The 22,327-nt window shown below is 30.2% G+C and overlaps 1 protein-coding gene across 1 annotated transcript in view; it reads left to right on the top strand.

Annotated features, from left to right (window-relative positions):
* Window positions 1–704: 704 nt before the first annotated feature.
* Window positions 705–22,327, top strand: part of LOC119688476 — a 64,822-nt gene continuing 43,199 nt past the window's right edge. Inside the window, exons 1-2 of the mRNA XM_038103152.1 lie at window positions 705–768; window positions 2,252–2,389. Coding sequence (XP_037959080.1) covers window positions 705–768; window positions 2,252–2,389 — 202 coding nt within the window. The remainder of the gene's footprint in view (window positions 769–2,251; window positions 2,390–22,327) is intronic.

The following is a 22,327-nucleotide window of genomic DNA, read 5'->3' as shown; positions in this document are numbered from 1 at the left end:
TTCTCAACAACAACATTGTAGCCATTATCAAAAATAGTTATTATTTAGACGGAGTTGCTAATCTATATTATTACTTAAAAGAAAATAAATAATTAATAAAATAAATAAAAGAAAATAAATAAATAAAAAATAAATAAAGAAAATAGATCATTTGTTAGCGAATCATGTCATTTTTGTGGATCTTTAAATTAATTATTTAAAATATGCACTACAAACTGCAATGGTTGTATATATAAATATATACAACCATTATATATACAATATATATACATATATATATATATTGTTGACTATATAAAAACTGTATAAAAATTATCGGGAATTGTTAAACATGCAACAAACAAAAATCATTAGTCGATCACATTTTTTTTATTATAAAGTGAAAAATATAATATAACTACAGGCAAACTTCCATAACTCGAACTTCTATAACTCAAATCTCCTCTAACACGAACTAAAAAGAGTTCAAAAGAGAGTTTTAGAGAGCAAATTGGATGAATTGGAACTCTGCTTCCATAACTCGAATTTCTCAATAGCTCGGATAAAAATGTTGTCATAAAAAATATTGAATATGGGAAAGTGCATTCTATGAGTCAAATTTTTGAATTTTAAGTATAAATACTTTTTACTGTTAGGGGAAGTCCAAATATATTGAGCTTGACAATGAAATTTGTACATCAAGCTTTCTTACAGATGACGATATTATGGAGCATTACAGCTCTGAATTAGTGGATACGAGTCTAAGCGGAACGGAAAGTAATGATGAGGGTTCGGTGGATGTGATTGTTCATTAACCTTCCAAGAATGAAGTAGAAGACTTATTCAAAAATTTGAATTCTTATTTACAAACGAATGATGCTCCAATTGATGATCACTATAAGGCTTGGAATAAATTGGAATCTCTTTTTACTGAAAATAAGAAAAATAAATTAAAATCCCAAACCCTAATTTTTGAATATTTTACTTCACTATAACATCTGTGCTGTATTTGATTTAAATTAAATAAATAAATATCTTAAAATGTCTTAAAATACTGTCCTTTTACTTCGTTTCAAAGAAAATTGTTTCCAGTATAATTATCATAAGATTCGATAAAAGTAGTAATCCGACCTTTTCACACCTAATAGATAAACCGACCTAGTGAATTTAGTTGCGTTTACACTATCAATTTGTTTTGTTTTATTTTGTGTAAACGCATGAAGGCTTTATATATAGTAGTACACAAGTACGTTATAGAAAATTGATGAAGTATATGTTTATTCTCCTTCACCTCTGCTCCTTATGAAACTGGTTTTTGAGCGTCTTGATGACGCTAATGTGAACAGACTTAAACGTTTTGTGGATTAAGAACAATATTGCTATAAACTAAAAGTTATAAAAATCAAGATGGTGAACGGTTCATATTTTTTTGAGGTTGGTCTTATCGCAACTGAGCCAAACTGGATATACTTTCACAACTTAAGATAATTATATTATTTATTTCGTAAACTGGTATTAATACACCAGATATAATATATAATATTATTTTATGGTAAGATATCGAGAGTAAAGAGATTTAAAGTATATATAAACATAAGGTTTAATAAATTATTAGTAATGTTTTTGAAAATATATAATAATTGACAAATAAACTAATAAAAACAAAGAAACATAACAACTATTAATAATGATAATTATAAAAATAATATGTGTAAAAGAATACAACGTAGATGAAGTTCAACATAGAAATATATTGGTTGGCTGTTAGTTTGCAAGAAATATTCTATATAGTTAATAGAACTGTGTGCTTTATAATGGACTAAGTTTCTAAAACGTGCTTAAATCTATGTGTGTGAAAATTTTTAATTTAACACAAATACAAAGAATGGAAAAAAAATCTCCAAATCCACGATACTATAAGACAGCTTCAGTATATAATATACGGAATATACATAACCTAAGTTAGGCGAAGTAATTATTATCACTAGTATATGGTAAACATTCTTTACTTAAGTTTTTATAAAATGAAGTTAAAAATATAGTCAAAATATTAGCAAAAATTATTAGATAATAATTGAATGATTTAACACTGTTTAAGAATCTATTTATTTGAAACATTTACGATTTAACTGCCTACACATACTAACTTAATACTGGGCCCCACACTATATACCCAATGTAGAGTCTTTATTTATTTATAAAAAAATTATTTTTTAATAATTTGTTCTATTATTCTTTATAAAAGTTAACTATATTGATTAATATTTTACAGTTCCTCCAATGTTATCCATACCAAATCAATTAGAGGGTGCCTACTTGGGGCAAGATGTCATGTTAGAATGCTATTGTGAAGCTTATCCCGCATCTATTAACTATTGGACAACTGAAGCCGGTGATATGATTATATCTGGTAAGTACCTCAATAAAATTTTGTAAAAGGTAATAAAAGGCTGGCATGAAATTATTATTCTACATACTTCGAAATATCACAATTGTTTAGACTCTAGAGGGTCATTTTAATAAATAGTGTTAGTCTAATTAATTTCATTTTTCACATAAATTAATTAGTATGCACACAACCAATTACGACTGCTACATAACATATTCTTATTAAATATGTTGAATATGAATAGCTCAAATGGAGCCATATATATTAATTGTCATAAACATAATAGAATTGAATATATTGAAATTGTGAATTGGCATTTTATAAAATGTGTTTTGTTGTTTTCTTTCTATCAATTTGGCTACATATTTTTCAGTCACATTACATTATCTTTAGCATCAATTATTTTACCTTTACTGTCCAATACTGGAATTGTATGTATTAAAAACTATAGCAGGTGCTTTCACAGCCCTCTTTTGAGATAAATTTAACCCCAGTAAAAAAATGCTGGAGAGAAAAAACAAATAAGATTCCAACAAATAGATGTATCATGTCTACTATGATGATGATCTAATATTGTTATGTTAGAATGCCTTAATTTGCTCTTCAGAGACATTTGTATCAATATATAATAACCTTGTAAACGCTTTAAACTAATAATATCACAATTCTTATTGTTAATTTCGTCCACGTCATTATTTGTGAAGATTATTATTTTTGAGACCCGGACCACTTTCATGCACATATATTTTATAGGTATGATGCATTTTTTATTACATATTATCCTACTTTTCAAAAGTAATTCAATATCGTTCCGTCTTTACAGCGATTTATATATGAAAATTCGATATAACAAATTATTTTTAAAAGGCGTATGAAAGACCTTGCTAGCAGTCTTTTGAAAGCTTTTTTCGGCAGTATGTCTTAGTCGATGTCTAAATATGTGATTTTGAAATATGTGATCTTCTTCAAAAGGCATTACAGACTGCTCAATGTCTAATATTAATCATGTCTTATAAATTTTCATAAAGGCACATCTGTACTGCTTTGGAACCTGAATTAGGATATTTTGAATTATATTTTTTTGTTTTATATGAATCAATTTATATCATTGTTTTAAACATATCTACAATGTTGAGCTATTATCCAGTCAACTATTTTAATTGTCAGCTAAAATATTAATATACATGAGTGATTCGACTAAGCCCTATAAAGCTCTCGAAATTATCGATACCAAGTATAATACTCAGAAAGAAGTATTAACTACTAAAAGTATTTGGTACCACAAAAAAGTGTCAAATTTTTACATTTATTTTTGTATCTCTAGACTAAACTAACCAAAGTGAGAAACCTGCGTAACGTACAGAGCAAATGTTGTCTTATCCATCGATTGCGTTGAGTCATTCTATAGGTAGGCCTATGACTCATTCGCTATGGTTGTAAAATTTTACAATTAAGTGACATATTTTCCAAAAATAATATTTATTAAAATATTACTTATTCTTCATAGCACCAGAAACGTTTTCTCAAATATTCACTTGTCAGACGGCAAGAGTATTTAGCTTTATTGCATATAAAACACGTTATAAAACAAATTGTATGCTTATGTACATAAGAATACCTTCTGCTCAAAAAGTACTCGGCTTTTGTAAATAAAACACACAAATTTAAATTTTATTCCAAATTTATCTTATCACCTTCAAAATATGCTCCTTCTGAAGCGATACACATATGCCAACGCTTAACCCAATCTTCCATACACTTTTCGTAGACCCGTGAAGGTATGGTTTTTAGTTTCTTCAGCGAATTCTCTTTTACCGATTCAATTTGAGTTTCGGGAACAGGAAAAAGTCGCACGGATCCAGACCTGACGAATGTGGTGCCTGAGCGATGACAGTGGTGCCGTGTTTGGGTGTTTGGTCAAAAAATCGCATACAACAAGAATTTTCCATAGTAAAAATCGCTAAATGCACTTGAGGTATTCTCACATTAACAGGTGATGTAAACAAACTAATTGACAGATGGTGTTCATATTTGTACCATATATCAAGAAAGGGTGTACCAATATAACAAAAAAAAATATTTGAAAAAGGTCTATTACTTAAGGAGTAATTAACAAACAACTAAATCCGGATACTTTTTGAACAGAAGGTATATAATATAATTATGATAATATATACTATTTTGCAACATTAAGCCTTCCTATTATATCATGGCAGACGATAAAATTTCCAGCAGTACTGGCTGGAAAGTAAAGTGCAGCAGTTCACCATCCATATAAACAATGAAATAATAATTCCATTCCTGATAGTCAAGGATAATGCATATTGAAATTGAATATGCGTTGCAGTATAGAACGAATCACTGAGTTTAAATTTATGGTGAAAACTGTTGTAAATGAGTTGCACAATTTTTGCATTGTTGGATTTCTAACTAAATTGTTCGTAACGTAAGGGCGGGGTGGTGTGCGGTGCAGTTCAATGCAATGACTGGGCACTTATTTGAATATTCGCACCAAAGCATACTGCAATCATATAAGACAATCAGCTATTCCATTCAGTCAGTCAACCATTGGACCAGCTAACCAATCAACCAACCTACCAACAAGTTTTCAACAGCACTGAAAACTATGCAACAACAAAAACAGCGGGAAACTTTTTAATGACAACACCAACAACAAAAACATAAACAATACACTTATCGCAACGACAACACCATGAACAATTCTATATCCTTGTTTCATTGCGAAACTCACATGTACGGCAACGTAAGCAAGTGGTACGCGGAACACGTAATAATCCGTGTAAGACTTCCTCACACCCAGCAAACATTTGCACTTTAAATCAAATTAAAGTCAATTGCACCTCTAGTAACTTTAAGTGTCGAAGCTCTAGTTGAGTAAAACTTTTGGACGAGATTATTTGCAGGTGAAACACAAAAACAGAATTCATTTAAATCTAGAAAATTTTTTAAACCAAAATTATTTTATTCAATTGCGCCTAGTCAAAAACAAAAACTACTTAGCCATATTTTTACATCGGGAACTTAAAATAGTCGATATTAATCCTTATCAGTAATACAAGTATTACAGTATAATGATTAATATGAAATCTAATTAGTAAAATCGGACGGTTTGGTTCTTTCTTTTATGGTATGTGCTTCAGCCTGAAGCGTGATTACTTCGACAACAGTCAGAACATCCAAGTCACGATAAAGGTCACTATTATGGACATACTATGGAAAATTGCCCTTAGGATGTTGTTTTAATATCGTTGGATTATCTGCGTATTTGACTGAGACGTGCAACCCCAGATTTTAGACTTGAGAAAATGTTTGTATTAACACAGAGATTTCTGTAATAATTCTGTTACGATATAAGCGAGCACAAAGGAGAAAAACAATACTTACGTGAAAACTTAAAGCCTCGTGCTATAGAAGGCAATAAACCGTAAACATATATAACCGTGTAACCTTCAGTTGGTTGAGCAGTTAATGAACCACATCTTGAAGGATCTGAAGTTCATATTATTATTATTTTATACTCCATTAGGAGTTTAAGTATTCTACAAAAGTTTTCTATTTTGTGCTATTGCTCTTAACTTGTTAAACTATTTGTCCGTCTCCTGCCAAACAGTCCTTCTACAGGTCATTGCTGATCTGCCTCTGCGCTTGGTCTCCCAAGGGTTCCCAGTAAGTGCAATATGTGAGATATCTTCATAAGGCTTACGTAGTGTGTGAAGTTCGTATAATGCTTATTATATTTTTCAATTGTAAGTTTTATATTGCTCTGTTGGGTTTAGCAAAAACCAGTGTGTCCTTTGTGGAAAACTTCATCAAGAGGATCATTTATTTGCGTAGCATAATTTAATTAAGAAGGTTACAGACTTTAGAGACAAGTACTATACCTTGTCTGTTCTTGTATTTTTGCAAGTAATAATTTTTTGTTTGTTTTATAAATTGACTTTCCAGCGAGGCATCGAACCGAATTTTTTTCCGTTCCGGTTCAAGAGAAAAAAATATATCAGTTCGATTCCGGTTTTTGTTCTAGCAAAAGTATCGGTTTCTTCGTTTCGGTTCCGAGTCGCTATTAATAGCAAAGGTATTTTTGAAAATCATGCTATCATCTAAATGATCATTACATTCACTATCAGCTTCAATTAGAAAATTTTATTTTATTTTCATTCCAAATGTATTTACGAAAGAAAATAATATTTTCGAAAGACGAAATAATATTCGCTTCATTGTCTGCAGTAATTGAATGGATTTGCTGGGCATCAATTTCATATATTTCTAAGACTTTTTCGACTACGCTTTTGATATAAATTCCCACATGTTTATTTTACCGTCTAGTACCAACTGTACATTGCTTCCCAAAATTGATTTATTTACTCAATTAGCTATGTCAATCCCATTCATTTCCATACCTATAAATTGACTTTATTTTTAGTCGTTCGGTAGTAAATTATAAGGATTGTTATTATATATAATTTTCATTACTAAATTCTGGTGTTGAATGAGCGTAACGTAGTTTAGGTAGTTTAGAATCACGTCTATATATGTTTATATCGTTTTTACTCACATAAGACATTTATCGTTATCCTATATATGCAATAGAATTGATGATGTACAACTTTTCTCAGTAAAAATCGTATAACCGAAATGCTAGTTCACTATACTTTCCACAGTCAGCATTATTCTACTATGTGACTAGTGCGAATCTCTACTACTTAGAAGCAACTTAGCAAGGACTAACTTTCTCACCGGGTATGCATATCTATAAGCTTGGCAGATGTATCATATTTTTACGTGTGTATGAACAAAATGAATGTACTTTCGGTGTGCATTTCGAAGCAATTCATTTTGGTAATTTTATTTCGGAAATTAAGTTGAGCAATTTTCCAAAAAAAACAAAAAAAAAACACTCATATGCTCAATCATATGAGCACTTGTTTATTAACACAATCCGACGCACGTTGGGTCACTCATACGCCACAAACCAACTCGCATTTTAGCCGTTGTCCATAATTGGTTACACTGCGCTTATGGAAAACTTATTGCCCACAACGCCACCAATTAAGTTTCCATTTATTTTCTCTTGATTTTGAACAATTTTTTTAATTTTTTCCATACTTTCTGTGCATTTAAATTAAAACAAAATGAACAGAAATTTGATCGAACAACAAAAACAAATAAAAATATTATAGAAATATTGAAGTTGAAGCCTTAACGTTTTGGGGCGTTTCCATTGGCTCTGGTACCCCTAAAAATTCGTTCTGTTTGCTTATTTAATTTCCGAAAAACTTTCCGACGAAATAAATTTTGCTGAAATTTTGTGAGAATTTATTTTATTTGTTGAGATTTATTGCAGTTCGTAATTTACAGTGACAAACATGTTGTAATAATTCAACAACATCGTCGTGTTTACATATTGCAATTAATTCGAGTGCAGCGTTCATCGTAATTGTGCCTTAAATTAACAAGTTGAGCACTTAAATTTAATGACTTTAAGGGCAATAAAATGAGATTCAAAAACCATTGCTGCGTAAATGGATTCCATAATGAGGTCTTATGACGTTTCAATTCATAAAATTTTTTATTATTAATTAAGTGTTCTGTAGATTTTATTCCATGCAATTTTCACGGTTCTAAAAAAAATTATAAAAATTACATTGTTTTCATTCAGTGTATATTGTAAATCACAGTAAATGTTTCAAACCACCGTCTCTCACGCATATATAAAATATATTGATCTTAATAATGTTGAGCCTTTTCCGAGTTACTGCATCTGGGCACTTTTACTCTTTGATAGCTGGGGAATTTCTGCAGAGCGCCACCCGTCTCACTGACTAATATGAGTATTCCTCATAAACTTCGTCATTATTCAATGACTAATCTAAGATCTACGTTCGGCCCCGTGCGGTTATCAATTACTCTGAGACTAGATAGTGCTAAGTAGGGCAACCTGTCGGTTTTCGCATATAACTTCAGGGCTCTATACCTTATGTAATTTTTGACCGGATCTATTCTCAGGTCTCTTAGCATGTCATTCATGCGGATTTACCAAGGCACTTTCAAAAGTCTTCGGAGACTTTTGTCCTCCACAAGACAACTTACCGCCTAAATTCTTTAAAGAATATTTGAGATGACTTTTCACCACATATATAGCTATGGCTGTATTCGTTGGCTTTAACTTGATGTTCACAAAGATATTTCAAAGTAATTTAAGAAAGATTATCTAAACAAAACATTCTCACTATATACCATTCTGTATAATCCTACAATTCTGTAGTAATACGTGGTGACCTAATAGAGTATGCACAATAAAAAACTGTTCTCTAAATCAGTTTGCTCTAAATAATGTTATTAATTTCCATCAACATATTTTCAATCACGAGTCTTTGTCAACAACTAATACTGCCGATCTTTTTTCATAATTTGATTAAAAATGTAAAAATACTATATTAAAAGTTCAATTTTAGGCCCAATGCCATTGAATGATTCAAATCAGTCATTTCATTTTTAGTTATTAAAGTCATTAAAAAATATTGAATTGCTATAATGTAGCACTTAAATGCAGCTTAAATTAACTAATTAAAATAATGAAAATTACTTACTTACATATGCGGATCTCTGCTGCATGCGCACCTTCTCGTACGTCTCGTACGCCAAGTGCAGTTAGTGCATCCTCAACTTGATCACTCCACCGGAGATGCGGTTTATCTCTACACCTTTTCCTTCCAACAACCGCTTTAAATACCTTTTTCGTTGGAGTATCTTCTTCTATTCTCACGACATGACCTACCCAGCAAAGCCGCTGGATGCTAATTCGTTGAATTATACCAATGTCATGATAAAGCCCATGTTCGTGGTTCATTCGTATGCAGTAGTTATCATCAACGAAAGATCTTGCGAAAAACTTTTCTCTCAGATATTCTCAGTGCTGCTTCATCATTCTGTGTTAACGTCTATACTTCTGCGCCATACAGAAGCACAGGACAAATGAGAGAACTATAGAGCGTAAATTTCGTTTGTCGAGAGAGAGCGCTACATCCGAGTTGTCTATTAAGCCCATAGTAGCATCTATTAGCAATGGTGATTCTTCATGTGGTCTCCAGGATGATATCATTATTGTTCGTTACGGCGGTGTTAGGGTAGATATAACCCTTGACAGATGCGAAAGCATGGTCGCTAGACACTAGCTTGGAGTCCGAGCGACACATTTGTACAATATTGTACCACCTGTTTTCTCGTTGTTTTAATTCAAATATATATGGTAATTAATTATTCAAAACCGAAACGATTTGTACTTTGCTTAAAATTACTAATTTTTGTTCACTTCACAAACTGGGCTAAGTTTTAATATATGGTATAGTATAAAATTGTATTAAAAGTTCTAATAGAATTTCAATTTGTAACTTCTTGAAGATAAAGATAGTTTCTGTGTAGTCTCATCCAATATCTGCACACATGTCGTAAAATCATTTCTAAGTTTTCTTTGTTGCGAATAGCTGAGGTGTGAGGTTGTCACCTTCTATAAATATCTTTACTGAAATGATAGTTAAAAAAGTAATTTTCTTTTAGAACTTTCACCTAAAATGCTGAAAAAGCTACAAAGTTCATTGTTTTAAACTTTAAAGAGAAACCTTACTGTGAATGTGAGCTGCGTTTTGATTTAGTGACTTTTTAATGTACAAAAATTTATAGAATTATATCGAATAACAGTAAAACAACTTTAAAAGTCATTTATTATTGACGAAAACATATGTGAATTATATTTGAACTGAAAGTAGAGAAAAATAAACCACATATGGAAATAATTTCATCAAAAAGGTAATATGATATTAAGAAGATGTTCAATGAAGTAAGTAACAGAATTGACTACGTTTTAAAGTTTTTTTTCCAAAAAGGATTTATTTCTAAATTTATTTATACATATAATAAATATTGTTTCGTGTAGAATACTTTTGTTATATTTTTATTCGTCATCTGTACATACACCTTTATTATTATTACTGTTAATAGAAGTGGCACTGTGACCGTCGACTCTATTTTGCCTCCTTCACGGTTTAGAGTAGGCATCTAAGCTCTGTTTCGCCAATAAAAAGTAGTAGAGAACCTCTTTCCATCTTTCGTAAGAATATACATTCCCAAGAGTCTATTTCGTTTGTGCATTAGCGCAGGGCATTCTAACAGCACATGTGTGTCTGACTCCTCATTGTCTTCGCAGAATCTACAGTTTGTATCCTTATTTATACCCAGTCTCGTAATGTGGTATTTTAGTTAACAGTGTCCTGTTAGGATTCCTGTGATGATTCTAAGTTTTTCTTTTGATAAATCCACACAATCCTGATATCTCTTACTTAATAATTTTGATTTCCTTTAGGTAATAGATTCTTAAATAAATTTAATATAGTAAAATTCAACTTATACGATTTTAAATTTCAGTAAAATAAAATTCCATTTCCAATGCTGATTAAAAACGCAAATTCTTCCATGTTTCCAGCTTTCATAATATATTGACCTATAAACATTTTCATATAAATGTGATACGCTTTTCTTTAGCATTCCTCTTGCTTGCCAACTTGCATTCACCTGCATTTGTAGTATCGCAAGGTATGTCTTACAAGTATCTTATCTGAGAGAAAAGAAAAAATGGGCTGATGGGTTGCTGTGAAAGCATATTGTCAATAGCGAAACGAAATCAACATAAGAAATTCAAAGGAACTGCATTAACTGAGAAGCTTATAAAGCCGATCCATCTTCAGTAATTCAGTACTAAAAATAAAAGCATAAGAAGTTTCGAACTCAAGCTTTTTTTTTATTTTTTTTTTTATTTTTTGTTGAGGATGACAACGCGTTTTCCTTGATGCATGTCTTGTGATTTTTTATTTCCTTTTTTCAGTAATATTTTTTGTTTTTTTGATGCGACTGGCAAGTCTTTGACAAGAGTTTCAATTTTATTTTCGTGTACATTTTTTGACTGTGATGACACGAAATGGCATATGTGCATATTTATGCCATTTTCCCATTTACTATGGTCGGTCTTCCAGTGTGTCATGACGACACGCAAACATTATTCCATAACTTTCTTTTAGTTCTGCCTTTGCCAAGCCAGAAGTTTTATATTTTTATGATTTTTATGATAGAAAATACAAGCGCATTTCTACCTATAAAAATCACAAATATAATAAATAAAAAATATATTAAGTTTAAGAATAAGGTCAAAAACTTTTAATAATACGTCGTACATAGGTATATCTATATCGCTATATATCGTCATATACGTCGTACGGCATACGGCATAAATTGACATACTTACACATATACATTTTAGAAGACATCCCTGTATCCTGTGTTTTCCTGTGCTTGATAAGTAGCTTTCTGTGCTTATATACGATTTTGATTCATTCATTCGTTTTCGTTCATATTATTGAACAAACAATGGCAGTCTCACGTCTCATTATTTTATTTTTTGTTTTTATAAGTTGTAAGTCTTACGGAGTTCTTTATGTTCTTTTCAGTTGCTATTGTTGTCAAAAGAAAAAAATTAATATTTTATTTCTAAAGCAAAATTTTTACCGCATGTCCCCCATACATCACATATGTTCCATATGAGGTTGCAAACACTCGGTTGGTGATATGTGTTTTGCGTGTCTATTGCCAAATTTTGAAGACATAAATAGTTTCTGAATTTAATTTCTTTACGACGGGTTAGTAAGGCTCTAATAATTAATTTTACAAAATTAAACCTTGTTTTATTGTTTGTCAAATATTTCAGTTAGTAAAATGAAATAATTCATATAAAAACACCTAACGAACTTGTCAAAAGTTTTTGATTTATAAGCCATTGCATTTTCTAAGAATATATGAGAAATAGTTTTGATTTGAAAGTTAATCAAATTTTCTTTCGAAACTAATTTCTACAATAATATATTCACAGAAATACACTTGTCTCAACTTTAATTAGTTCACACTAAAAGAAGTCCTTACTTAGCTACATAATAATTGCGACATGTAATAATCCGAAACGAGAAAAATTAAGTAAAACAAATACTCCTTACATTTTCTACTTCAAGGGAAGAAAAAATAAAGAACCGAGTAATGGTATTCACTGATTACTGGATATGGCAACTTCAAGTATCACCTCAAAAAAATAACTCTTGCTGAAGAAGACACTTGCAGACTGTGTCCAGAAGAAAAGGAGTTAGCGGTGCATATATTGTGCCAATGTACAGTACTAGCAAGTAGGAGGAAGACTGTCTTCAGACACCATTGGATTGGTGATGACTTGGCAGGCAACCTCAAATAAATAAGCTGCTTGCATTAACAAGAGATGTAGTTATGCGAACGGAAGCCACTCCAGCTTTAACTCAATAACCACATCCGAGAATAGAAGGACGAAAACGGACCCAAGCAGTTTCGTGGTCTATTTCGGCTAATCTTTCACTTCAGTGGAGCCACTTGTTGGACAGTGCGCTGTCCCAACGTCCCACCATATAAAAATGGTATTTGTTAAAAATGTGATGGTATTTGACAGAATGTGTATTCTTTTGACATAAATGCTCCATTAGAACAACTTTTGATATTTAAGAATAAGTTGGCATCACTGCTTAAACCAGTAAACATAAGACAAGGAAAAAAATTCAAACAAATTTGTGACTGATAAATACATGTAAATACAAAATATCTGCAGATAATATTATGAAAAAGTTTTTTATATAAATGTATAAAAAATGAATACAACAAAAAACGGATAGGAATATGTTTCGTGTCGATAAAAATATGGGAAAGTGCATTCTATAAGTCGAATTTTTTAATTTTAAATATATATACTTTTTACTGTTAGGGAAAGTCCCTTTTTTCATAGCAAATATCTCATATTTTCTTTCTTAAGTTGCTTCTTTGTGCAATGGCCAGTCGGTGGCGGCGTGGTTTAAAGTTAATAAAATAACTTCCAATGCTACTCTTAATGAATATATTGAGCTTGACAATGAAATTTGTACATCAAGCTTTCTTACAGATGACGATATTATAGAGCATTACAGCTCTGAATAATTGGATCCAAGTCTAAGCGGAACGGAATATAATGATGCAGGTTCGATGGATGAAATTATACACTCATCTTCCAAGAATGAAGTAGAAGACTCATTCAAAATTCTGAATTTTTATTTACAGACGAATGATATTCCAACTGATGATTACTATAAGGCTTGGAATAAATTGAAATCTTTTTTTACTGGAAATAAAAAAAAAATTAAAATTCAAACCATTAATTTCTAATTATTTCACTTTACTATAACTTATGTGCTGTATTTGATTGCAAATAAATAAATATCTTTAAATGTGATTTTTTCAAAAATAAAAAAAAATAAAAATATTCTCTCACTCGAAGTCTCCATAAGTCGAACCTTTTCTTTGCAAAATTGGACTTCGAGTTAAGAAAGTTTGAGTGTACATATGTACAGTCAAACTTCTATAACTCGAACTTCTATGACTCAAATTTTTTATAACTTTTTACAAATCGAACTAAATAGAGTGCAACAGGGTTTAGAGAGCAATTTACATACAGTTACAAATCAAATTCTCTAACTCAAAGTCTCCATAAGTCGAACCTTTTCTTTGCAAAATGCTGCTTCGAGTTATAGAAGTTTGACTGTTTTTTAATTTTTTGTGTTGAAAATTTGTGGAACCGAAATTTGTCGGTACAGTACATTACAGTACCACTGCAGAAAAGCTTCTAGAACCCCAGAGTAAAACAATGCGGTAGTTATAGGTACTGTAGCCGGCTAATATACCTTAAACCTGCTTTGTCTAGTACATTACTATTTTCATAAGACAACAAAATTATTATAATATTTTTCTGTGAGTATAATCTACATAGTCACGGTAATAGTCACATAATAATATTTCAAAATATTTAACGCTAAAATATTTTTCTTGATATATGGCTTTGCTATAAATAATGATTAGAAAAGGACTAAGGCCTTAAGCAAAAATTTTGCAAAAAATTTTACAAAAAATTCATTTGTCTGTGGGCAATAGAACCGAAACCGAGTTTGCCTTTTCAGATAAAGTAGAAACGGAAATAATTACATGTGACAGTGAATTGATAATTGCACTGCTTTATCGACAGGAGTGGTGTTGCTGCTAACCACAATTGCATGTTAGCTCCGTTATTCCTGTAATTCCTGTAATATTATGCAACGTTCACTTTAAAGTTGTTTTCACCGCACCGACGTTTTTTTTGCACTGCACACGCAGCGCGAAGCCCATCGAAAACGGCAAACCCTGCACATCCACTCCACTCACAAACAACGTTCGCATATTTTATTTTCAATTTTTTTCCATTTTCATTTTGTTTTCATTTTTGTTTTCATTTTTGTTTTCAGTTTTGTTTTTGTTTTTGTTGTGAAAAATTGTTACAACGCCGCCATTTTACATTACATCGCTAACATAAAATTACTAGACCGCCGCCATGAAGAATGCACATTTGCATCAGCTAACCGCTACGTTGCAGCCTTGCGATTGAACGTGTGTGTGTGTGAGTGTGTGTGTTTGTGTGTGTGTTTGTGTGTGTGTGTGTGTGTGCATATGGACATGTGAACGTTCACTTGCAACCTTCGTTCGGTTCAGAAGTGCTTTGGGCACGTGTGCTTGTGCACGGTTTTAACAAAATATCCTGCATGTTTCGCGGTTTAACGTTCGTTTGAAATTCCATATTAATTCGCCACAAAAATTATTCGTACAATTTATTGCAATTTTTAAGTCTGAAAGATGTTAAACGTGATATTCAAGCAGTTCCTGGCATGTGTTCCCGTGAATAGATGGCCGCTCAAAAATCGCAATAAAACCTACAAATAATTTTTTGCAATTAATACATGCACATAAATACATATGCAGGATGCGCACTCGCTTAATACACCGGATATTTCATACACTCTCCACATTAATATGTACAAGCAAGCAGAAAAGTTTCGAATAAGTTGTATTCGGAAATTTCAATTATTTTGTTACCACAGCATTATTAAACTTTTAATTTAAAACAAAACTTTAAATTTGCAATATTGATGGTTTCACATTTAAAGCCAATGAAAATAAAAAAATTGCATTTTTAAATATGGTTTCATATTTTAGTTTTAAACTAAAATTGCAAAAGAGTGCTTTTTATATCAAACACTGAAACACTAAAATCTGGTGTTATATGTTTTTATTTAATTGTCCAAGTATTATTTTATTTACGCTATTCAATCCATAATTAAATTACAATTCAATAGAATTTTTATATAATATAGATTAGAATTATTATTTATTTATATATACCTTCTGCTCAAAAAGTACTCGACCTTTGTAAATAAAACACACAAATTTAAATTTTATTCCAAATTTATTTTATCTCCTTCAAAATATGCTTCTTCTGAAGCGATACACATATGCCAGCGCTTAACCCAATCTTCCATACACTTTTCGTAGGTCCGTGAAGGTATGGCTTTTAGTTCCGTCAGCGAATTCAATCGACTCAAAACGCTTACCACGAAGGAGCAATTTGAGTTTCGGGAACAGGAAAAAGTCGCACGGATCCAGATCTGTCGAATATGGTGCCTAAGCGATGACAGTGGTGCCGTGTTTGAGTGTTTGGTCAAAAAATCGCGTACAACAAGAATTTTCCATAGTAAAAATCGCTAAATGCACTTGAGGTAGTCTCACATTAACAGGTGATGTAAACAAACTAATTGACAGATGGTGCTCATATTTGTACCATACATCAAGAAAGGGTGTACAAACATAACAACAAAAAAAACAAGGCATATTACTTAAAGAGTAGTTAACAAACAACAAAGTCCGGATACTCTTTGAGCAGAATGTATCCAAGTGTTATTTCATTTACAATATACAATCCATTTTTTTCAAATTTTTAAACATTAAATTACAATTCAATAGTACTTTTATTTAAAAAAAAAAACTCAACTGCACTTGACTTAAGTTCTTTCACTTCTCCCCAACTCAGAAAAAAAAACTCTGCTCTACCATCACGCTACAGTTAATCCGATCTTGCAGGTGCGGTTTACAATATTAATTTTACAGTGGCGTGAGTAAAATTAATCAATTTAAATTATTAAACTATAATACCACTAACGATAATACATTAATTTAATACTAAGTTAATAAAAAAAATAATATTACTAATAATAGCAATAATAATAATATTAATAATAATATTAATAATAATAATAATAAAAATATTAATGACTTCAATAATAAATATATACAACACTGATAAGATCAGATTCATGCAGTGAAATTTTACCAATCACCAAAAAAAAAATTAAAAATATAGAAACCATTGACAGTTACGATAAAACTAAACTGTGTTTAAAATTATTGTCAAAAAATGATATAAAACCCTTAATGACTTCAACCATTGATAGGAAAAAACCTGAATTTTACATTTAAAACTAAAATCTAGACATATCAGATTGTTTATAAAAGAGTGATTTTTACATTAAAAACTATTTTCTAGTCAGATCAGTTCGGTACATTGAGATATCATCAATCTTCGAAAAAGAACAAAAATACTGAACTCCTGATATTGACTAACCTCTATTACCAAAGAATTGTATTAAATATTAAATGTTGTTAACCAATATCTGCTTACTGTCAAGGTATTATCTAAATACTTAAAAATATCGTAAAGTACTCTCTATCTGAAAACCTAGTAGGTCTGCAGATAATCTTGTTCTAATTAAAAAGCACGACAAGTACGTTCATTATTATATTCTGAGAATGGTTTTTTTATATATTTTTTAATCTGGCTGTAATCTGGCTATTTTTTATTATAAAAAATAATTAAAATATTGTAAATTATTATAATTATCTTTGTAGATTGTAGTCCTGATGATAACTCTCAAGGAGAGTCGAAATATAAAGAATGATAAAAAATATAAACGTTGAATTATTTAACAAGAAGGGACCTACAGCCAGATTAAAAAATATATAAAGAAACCATTTTATTAAACAAGTCGATAATTAAATTCTAAAAATTTTATATTCGGAGAATTTAATAAAAAATAAAAAAATTTGGACTTTGAACAATTAGGTTTTCGTGCAGCTTTGGCTCATTTAGGTTAGAGTCACTGCTTTTAATTTGACAGGATCAAAATTTGAAGCCCAACAATTGCAGTCTAACATTTATATAACGATTAATAAAACTAATGAATATTTCTAAATACCATTAACACAGAGTATTTGGCAACACTTAAAGCAGCTCTATGATGGGACAAAAAATTAAATTAATTAAAATGAAAATTTATTGTGCATCCATACAATCCAAAAACGATTCTTGATCTACAATATTAAAAAAAGTAAATATACCATTATAAAAATTTTGAATATGGAACTACAATTCAGTTGCAGGAGCAGTCAAGTCTATACATAATCTTTATTTCCAATTTGGGTTACTTCAGTAACGATATAAATCCAATTTTTGAATTTTTGAACACAACAATTTTTGTGAATAAAATTCATTACTTGAATAACCTGGAGATGACTGTAAATTCTGCAGAACCATATTTAGCAAAATAAAAAATCATTGCAAATGAGAGCAACTCTTAAATAGTTTTTTTATAAATTTTTTTTTTTAATTAATTTTTTATAATTAATTTTTATAAATATGAAATATAAAATAAATTTACAAATATAAATAAAAATTATGAATTATAGTATAATTATATAAAATATATTTATATATAACATATTAATATATAATATAAAGTTTTATACATTTATATATATTTATAATATATATATTTTTTTTTTAATACTTATTCATTTATTTATTCTCTTTCTCTTCTCTTATTTATCATTCCCTTACAATTAGGTCTTAAAATCTTATCACTAATCCACAAAATCACAATTTTCATTTTAACTATATATCGTATAATATAAAATAAAAGTAGTAAACACGGACCTCACTTAAATCAATGGGTTGAATTTCATTGGAGTGAATGTTAGGTAGCTTATTATTATTATTATGACTTTATTAAATTACTAAAAAGAGGAGTACGGTTTTTAGTTGAAGGTATTGAATTCTAATTAATGGCTGGACGGTCAGATATTTTCAGGCGGGAAGTAATGGATAGAAGTGCGAGATTCCTTGCTAAGTGGTCTTATTGTAGTTTTTTCTTATATTATCAAATTGGTTTTAACTAAGGGAATTTATAGATCTCGGTGTATACTTTTATTCCTAATATACCATTAAGGAGCGGTGCTTCTTCTCAGTACTTTTGACTGAACTCTTTGGATAATTTGAATACTTGAAACACTAGCATTACCATATTACCAATAGTTGTATACCATAAGTCCATATCGGTTTTATGATGCTGTTTCAGAAGAGTACTTTATACTCTAGGCACAGAGATGATCTGTTATTAAAGAGCCAGTGCAACTTAGAGGCTTGAAGCATCATTTGTAGTCCTTTTTTTGTGTTTTATATTAAATAAATTAAAATATAATTATGCTATAAATATATTATATAAACATATATTTATATTCAAATTTATAAACAATTTTCAATGAAGATTTTGCACTCCATAAGCAATAAACCCTCAAAATTTAAATATTTAGAATAAAAGTAATGTTTCCTTCAACAATATTCTATACTAAACTTGCTTTGTCTGGTGCCTGTAGTAGAAACTGCTGTATATCCAGATTAAGTAAAATAAATTTATAATAATATTGTACGGGCTTATTTCATAAAAATCCACATGACCTTATGAAGTTTAATCACTACTCGATTTTCAAATTTTTTGCCATTTTTTAGAAATACACTGATACATCTACTTCAAAAGAGATTATGTTCTCTGACTATGTTCTTAGGAAAAGTGAAGTATTAAATTGCATCAAAGATTCAGTTCTGATACTGACAACTAGATGGCGCACAGTTAACTTATTGAGTAGCATATAATGTATGCATGAGCTCATAATGCAATATTATAGTCATACTAAATAATTTCAGTTTAAAATTAATCAAAAAATACTAGTTTTAGCACTCTCATGAGATTTTAATTAGCTTTTAACATATTAAACACAACTTGCGCTACTGTTAAATAAAGTATTTGATCCGATGAAAATAGAATTAGTGAGTAATAATCATATTTCCACCTTTTGGCGCATTGATATCAATGAGTGAAATATGGCTACCATAAGCCCTATTATATATCATCTCTAGCTCCATGCCGGGTTAATTTAACTAATTCGATTCAATTTCACCACTGAATGAGTGAATGGCAGTGAGAGGAAACACGATGTGAATCAACGCAGCACTAATAAAATGAAAACTCATTGCAATTTGTAGCGCAGCAACTCTTAAATTGCAATTTAAAATGCAGCCAAACTCATTCAATCAGTTTCAGTGAAACGACCAATGAAAAGATTCCAATGAATTGTTTTTTAATGAGTTTGTGAATGTGGGGATCCATGACTTTGGCCATCGGCATTCGGAAGCGAAAAAGGTTCAAAGCGACTGACAAGTGCGAAACAAAATTATCTTGCGGACATTTGCATTTTAGCTGAAAATGCTTGGAGCGACCTTCTGCCAAAGCAATTACGGTTAATGGTTGTAGCCGGAGCCATATCCTGGAACGCAATGCAACTATGATTAAATTGGTGATTGTTGCGTCAGAATACTAAAATTCATTCAGAGCTGGACTTGTTATGAAATGTGCACAATATTTCAGTCTGCCTGAATGCAGTTTATGAGAATTTTATCCAAATAACGCGGAATTGACTACCAAGCAAATGTTTTCCCCCAATTGATGACTATAATAAAATTTGTGTTTGGCACGCTTGGAGTTATGGAAAATATGAAATATTCTCATGATTTCAAAGAAATATTGGATGGTTTCAAAATTAAAATGAATTCGTTATTCATTAATTTAATGCTATTGATAAACCAAAAAATTTATTGCCGAAAAAAGTTGTCGGCGTATGATAAATAATTAATAATATTTGAACAGAACAAAATAATTACGTTGAGAGTATCAATATTCCAAAAGAGTTAACTTTTTTCATGTTCTTTTTAAAATAAGCAGTTTCCTTTGTAAAATTAACGGATATAAAAATTATTTAACTTTAAAAAAACATTAACTTTTGAGAGTGTTGGTAAACTGTTCATCCACGGAAGTGTTGTTTTCTATGTTTTCTGTTTATAGGTATATCGAATCAATCACCATACAAATAAGAAAAGTAGAAAAGATGGAAGACATAATGAGGCATATAATACGAGTCTCTTTTCAGATTTGAATTTTTATATGAAAAAAAATATTAACAATTATAATAATAAATCTATTATTATGTATTGTAAATTAACTTTCACAGCAAATTAACAAAACTCCAAAGTGCAAAAATACAAGTCAAGTACTGGTCAGTTGGGTCAGTTGAACAATAAAGACTGACTCTGAGCTTCAAATTTGGCAGAGCACGAGTTCAACCTTTGGTACTTACAGTCTTAAACAATTATTTACGAGTAATTAAATATAAGAAATACTGATTCCAAGACCATTGATGATGGGTATTTGAGAATACTCGTATCAGCTGTATGGTCAGTCAAAAATTCAATTCATTAAAATAAAATAAAAAAAATTAAAAAAAAATAAAAAAAAAAGAGTTTTTGTTGTCGTAGTTCACTACTTTTTGAAATCGCTTTATAATGAATCTATTAAAATAATAATTGTACGCCATTAGTGTTTAAATATGATTTCTGTCACATTTGCGGCGCCCTGCTTCAATCAATGGAATCGGGACCTCAAAATAATATTTTTAAACACTTGTTCACGCAGATAAGGTTATATATCGATAATAACTTGGAAAATATTAAATTGTGCGTCTACTAATGTCTCTAGATTATTTGAATAGATTTGAGTAGAACACATGCACATATCCGCGTAGAAAATATTAAAGAGCGATGAGATAACACCATCCTGTAAACTAATTCACAGGATTATTATATAAAAAGTTATCATAAAGATTATTTTATAAAATTATCTTATAAAATAGCTACCGAACATAATATATATAAAAATTAATAAATAATAATATATTGATATATAAAAATTTGATGAAAATTTCAATCATGAGAATTTCAATCTTTCAATTACATTTACTTATGAAACCACATAATGGCTAACCTGTGCTTATATAGATTTTATAAGATATGACCACCATGTTATGATCAAAAATTGAATTGGACTGCTGCCACAAAATTTTATTTGAAGAGATAATATAACGATGAACAAAAATTTGGAAGATTAGGTTAACAGCCGTGACATATTTAGTGTCAATATGTCACGGCTGTTAACCTATTAACATATTGACACTAAATATGTCACAGCTGTTAACCTAATCTTCCAAATTTTTGTTCAACATTTTTATTCGAAGGTATCTACTGTTCATTGTGATTATCAGGCGGAAGCAAGATATAAACTGTTGGTTTACTAGAACTTAAGATATTATGTGTTCTTCACAGGCTCTAGCAACATCTCAATTTAAGTGGTTTGTCCATAAATGTATGTATGCTCTTAAATAGCTTACACATTGAGGTTTGTATGGAGGTCTTATCCTCATTTCAGTCCATTCTTGACCTCTTGTGAGCATCTTCTTAATAACCAAACTTCAAATTAAAACCAAACTTCAAAATCAAACAAATCCATTATTTTGTGGAAAAGTCTATTATTTATAAATATATATGTGGTAAACATACTGTGATTTTTGATTATTACCAGAATGCCTTTACTATGTACATTATCATCATTCTACACTCGTAATAAATCTAAATGTGAACTCTTATCGTCTTCTGATATTAAGAAATCCCTAACGGAAGACATTTTGACCTTAGCTAGAAGGAATGAATTTTTTTTATTCAAAAAAGATGAAAAACAAACATAAAATATATGTTATCATTCCTAACAG

This window comes from Teleopsis dalmanni, chromosome X (genome assembly GCF_002237135.1).
Source record: "Teleopsis dalmanni isolate 2A chromosome X, ASM223713v2, whole genome shotgun sequence".
NCBI lineage: Eukaryota > Metazoa > Arthropoda > Insecta > Diptera > Diopsidae > Teleopsis > Teleopsis dalmanni.
The sequence above is the reverse complement of the archived record's forward strand: the minus strand, read 5'-3'. Positions and strand labels throughout refer to the sequence as shown.